Source organism: Diceros bicornis, chromosome 17 (genome assembly GCF_020826845.1).
Source record: "Diceros bicornis minor isolate mBicDic1 chromosome 17, mDicBic1.mat.cur, whole genome shotgun sequence".
Classification (NCBI taxonomy): domain Eukaryota; kingdom Metazoa; phylum Chordata; class Mammalia; order Perissodactyla; family Rhinocerotidae; genus Diceros; species Diceros bicornis.
In genome coordinates, this window is record NC_080756.1 from 14319330 (window position 1) to 14324656 (window position 5327).

The following is a 5327-nucleotide window of genomic DNA, read 5'->3' on the forward strand; positions in this document are numbered from 1 at the left end:
TTACTCTCAAGGATGAATAATTTTTCCATGTATTTGTTTTCTAACTGTATTTCCTCTTGGGTAAAAAAGATATTTTTCCCACCTTTTTTGAGATATAGTGACATATAACATTGTATATATAAAATGTTTTCAATTACATATATTCAAAAGTATAGTATCTCTTTTCTTTAATATCCTGTTTTTTGTTGTTAAGAATGACTTAACTATGGCATTGCATATTTTCTTAAAGGAAACACACACACACATATACACGCAGCGTGTATGTACACATATGTCATTGATTTATCAAGATAGAAAGATAGATAATATTTAGGTCTTTAATTCCTTTGAGAATTGTTATTGTGTATTTTCTGAAAATTAAGTCTAAGATATTTACTTACAGAAGAATAATTACAGCAACACTCATTAAATAATAAATCATTTTCACACTGAAATTAAATTCCATCTTTGTAATCAATGTATTAGCTTATTTATGCAAATATATGTCTGGATTTTTTGTTTTGTGCATTAATTATTCCTGGACCAATACATATTTTAAATTCATTTCAGTGGATCTTATTGGTATATTTGTGTGATAGTTCTGAGTTTAATTCTTCCTAGTGTACCTAGAAATAATTTTATATGATTAATAACATAACTGTTGGAATTCTAGTGAGAATTGCATTCAATTCCATATGGCAGTTGGGGTGAATTATTATATTTTTGATGTAAATCATTGAATCCAAGAATAAGATGACCTTTTTATTGTGTTTTCCAGGTCTTATTTTATACCTTTAAATTGATTGTATCTCTTTCTTCTTTTGGAAAACCCTGCTTTACTTCTTAATGACATCTCTTTGTTACTCTTATGACTAAACTTGTCTTCTTACTTTTGCTTTTCAGATGTGTATTACTGTATAAAAATAGACCACTGATTTTTAAAAATATATTCTTTATCCAACTTAAATTCTCTTCTAAATTCTGTTATTTTCTACTATTTTCTTGCACTTATGCCTTTTTCAGTAATTTAGTGGAAGAGTATACACCTCTTCACGTGAGGTTAAAACAACATTAATCCAAAGACATGACTTCTTTAATTGCTACTAGGAAAAAATGCTGCCAATTAAATTATGATACAAATGCTAAGACATCATACATTATAAAATACATTTCATTTTCAGAGTTAACAATGTTTAAAATAATTCAAATTGTTACAAGCTAAATTTTTATATCTTCTGTCTAGAATTTATAATGGCTATTTTATTTTCTTATCTTATGACTTTTCAAGATCATCCAAAACAATGTTGAATAACAAGGAGGAGACTAGACATCTATATTTGGTTCTTGGTTTTGATTTATAATCTATTGGCAGTTTATGCTTTAAAATAATTTTTTAATAAATATTTGTATTTATTCCTTTACCATATTCCATTTTACTTGGAATTTTTCCTGACTATTAAATTTTATTAAAAATTGTCATCATCTATTTATTTTTATGATATCTACTTTTAAAAATTGAGTGATGTGATAAAGTATGTGGATGGATTTTACTGACATAAAGCTTTCTTTTCTTTTATTACTAGATTAAACTTTTCTTGACCATAATCTATTTTTCTTTTAATATGTTCCCAGAGTGTACTTACATATATTTTATATAGAAAATTTCTATTTATATACTGAAATGAAATTATGATGTTTTCTTTTTCTGTAGTTTGGAATGGTTTAATACACAGTGAAATTATTTGGGATAATTTTAAAGTTAGAATTTTTTAAAAACAATTTAGTCCTCTTTCTGTTTTATGGGCAGAAATTTATTAACTTTCTTAATAAATTGTATGGTATTGATATATTCAAATTTGTGATTTCTTAATTCATAGTTTACTAGGAACATTTTATTGCATCCAATTTTTCTGTTTTTTGTTGTAAAATTGAATGCAGCATGTATTTATATCTATTTGAATTTCTTGTGTTTTGATATTTACATCTTGTTTCTAATTTATAATCTTGAATACATTGCTTTCTTTCTTTTCCCCCATTTGGGTATATAAGACTATTTTTCCCTGAGTACAGAGAATCTCCTTCTGAATTATTTACTTTAAATTTTACTGTTATTGCTTTTGCTTCTTATCTTAAACTTTCATTGTTCCCTCTACTTTGTTTTCTTGAGTAGTTCTTCTAATTGTTTAAGATAAGTATGAATTCTTTTATTTTTAATCTACTTAAAAATATTTTAATAGCAAAGATGTTTAAGTATACAAATTTATCTCAAGTACAGCATTCAATATACAAATGTGCTTTATGTATACAAATTTCATAAATATCTGTGCTTTACATATACAGATTTTTACCATGTTATTGCTTGCTAGCTATATTGTAATTCCAGTCTCAAATTTTTAATCTATTATTAATTGTGTACTTAATTTTAAGGATTCATTTTTAATTTTTAATTTTATGCCTGATTTGTAGACTTCTAAAACTCAACGTGTGAGAGTCTCCAATCAGGGTTTTAAGTTACCTTAGGGAGTCTGTTTCTGTTCTTTTCTTTGTTTTATAACTGGTAGACAAAAATACTCAAACTTATGATCTGAATTTGTGGGTGGGCAAATTGACTTTTAATTCTCCTTTACATTGAATGTGCATCAATATAATAATCTTATTTCACGCTGTTGTGCCATTTCTAAATTTTTTCATCACGTAGCTGAGATCCCATATTGCATCTCCAAATGGCATTTAAATTCATTCTGCTTGGATACATTTTGAAATATCTTTATTCGTTCTTTTCCAATCTACATCATATTTAATGTCACCTAAAGATTTCCTTTATTTGCTATAAGGTAAGCTAAACATTGAAAATAATACCTGTTAAATTGTATTGACAATTTTCCAGGTGTTTGCATTGGTATTGCTTCTACAGTATTTTAATCTACCATATTTTCCTACTTCTGGGATTATAATATAGTCTTACAAAAACTTCTGCTTTTTATTACTGCATTACACCTTATTTATAGTTTTTAACTCAAATTTTATTCTGATTACATCCATGTGGATGGCATTATTAAACAGACTTGGAATAGAGGAGTTGAGTTGTAATAGTACCCCATCAGTAGCGTTAAAGCAGTTGTAAAATGTTAACAAAACTGGCAGAGAGATTATAAAGACACAAATATGATTAGAATCTTATCAGAAAAATTGAGGGGATATTCATCCTTTCATTATGACTAATCAACTACTTTTTTCTCTTACTTCTTTAAGAAGAAGAAAATCCTTTTGACTGAGTCATTCAAGGCTTTTTTCACTTGCTTGTTTCTCAACGTATAAATAAATGGGTTCAACATAGGTGAAATAGAAGAAATGAGCACGGAAACTCCTTTATTAATGACCACTTCTTCCTTTGCTGAAGGTTTGATGTAGATGAAGATGCAGCTGCCATAGGTGATGGAAACCACAATCATGTGGGAAGAACAGGTAGAAAAGGCTTTTTTCCTTTGCTGAGCAGAAGAGAATCTTAGAATTGTCATGATGATATAAATGTAGGAAAGAACAACACACACAAGGGTCATGATAAAAGTCAACACAGCACACACTAAAATCATTCGTTCTATGAACCATGTGTCTGAGCATGAGATCTTTAGCAGAGGAGTGGCATCGCAGAAAAAGTGATCAATGACATTAGAGTCGCAGAATTCCAGATTAAGGCCCAGGCTAAGTGGGGGGACTATGATTAACAAACCAGCCATCCAACAGCTGATGATAAGCCTATTGCAGACTCTGTTGTTCATGATGTTCACATAATGCAAGGGTTTGCAGATAGCCACATAGCGGTCAAAGGACATAGTGGCTAGGAGAAAAAATTCTGTTATCCCAAAAAGGTAAGTAAAAAATATTTGAACAGCACAAGCATCATAGGTAATGATTTTGTCACCAGTTGATATGTTGTATAAAAATCTTGGAATGCAAGCAGTTGTGAATGAGATTTCTAAGAAAGAGAAATTTTGGAGAAAAAAGTACATGGCTGTTCTAAGATGGCAATCTATGAAGGTGAGGGAGATAATGATCAGGTTCCCAGCTACACTCAACATGTAGGTAAAAAAAAGAAAGATGAAAATCAGAACTTTCATGTGTGGGTCGTCAGTCAGTCCCAGCAGGATGAATGTTGTTATTGTGTGGTTTCTCATCATGGATTCCTGCTTTCTGCCTAATCTGCATGAAAAATTCAGACACTTGAATAGAGTGTAGTAAAGCCAAAACGAGCACTCAACACTGGCTATAAATGCCAAGCAACCTGTCTTGACTGTCTTGAAGTGCTCATCCTGTTTATGTATTTTTTATATCTATCTATCTATATATTTTTTTGAGGAAGATTGTTGCCAGTCTTCCTCCTTTTTTCCTTTTTTCTCTCCAAATCCCGAGTAGATAGCTGTATGTCATAGTTGTACAGCCTTCTAGTTGCTCTATGTGGGATGCCACTTCAGCATGGCTTGATGAGCAGTGCATAGGTCTTCACTCAGGATCCGAACCAGTGAACCCCGAGCTGCAGAAGTGGAGCATGCAAACTTAACAACTATGCCAATGGGCCAGCCCCTATGTATAATATTTCTATTGTGGTTATAAGTAGTAATTATACTTTCATCCTTGACTTATCTTCCAATCAGATAGTTTCATTTTTGTTCCCAATACTTTTGGCTTAATATATCTATCCATGAGTTGTGGAAGCTAGCGGTCAAATACTTTGTAATACTGAGATAGTTTTCCAAGGTTATTTCTCAACTTTCACCAGTTAGTTACAAAGATACTAATAATGTTTTTAGCCTGCAATCAGTGCCTCCAGGGCTTGGAAATTCCCTGTTACCAAATAATTAGGAAATTCCGCCTACAGACCTGAACCATTTTATGTGATTTTACTTTTTACTGTCTTTACTTAAAATATACTCTTCCTGCTGATGTGGGGGCAGGATCAACTGTCACAGAAAGATTTAAAGGTTCTCCAATTAAGCCTCAGGGTTTGCAGACACTATCATAGAGAAGGAAATTGTTTTGGTTTTATTCTTTGCTTGAGGACTGAAAACTTCCCCTAAATTAAGGGCTACTCAGGGTCCAACCACAGAAGATGAATTTGGGATGCTGTGAAGCACACTTCTACAGCTCAACTGAATTCCCCTTCATGGGTACTTAGGGTGTCACTGTGATACTGAGCTCAGCCTTTCACATTCCAGTCAGGTATCAGTGTTCTAGAAATAACATGGCTCCTTTTTCAATCATTAATACAGTTCATCCATGAAACTCAGTTTCTCCTAGATGTTACAAATCAGAGATTGAGAAAGTAATTGACCCCAGAATATGACTGATTT

General features: G+C 31.3%; 1 protein-coding gene across 1 annotated transcript; it reads right to left on the reverse strand.

Annotated features, from left to right (window-relative positions):
- Positions 1-3218: 3218 nt before the first annotated feature.
- LOC131415981 (olfactory receptor 6C2-like) lies at positions 3219-4157 on the reverse strand. The gene has a single exon (XM_058558044.1). The coding sequence runs from the start codon at positions 4155-4157 to the stop codon at positions 3219-3221; it is 939 nt and encodes a 312-aa protein (XP_058414027.1).
- Between the last annotated feature and the right edge of the window lie 1170 nt (positions 4158-5327).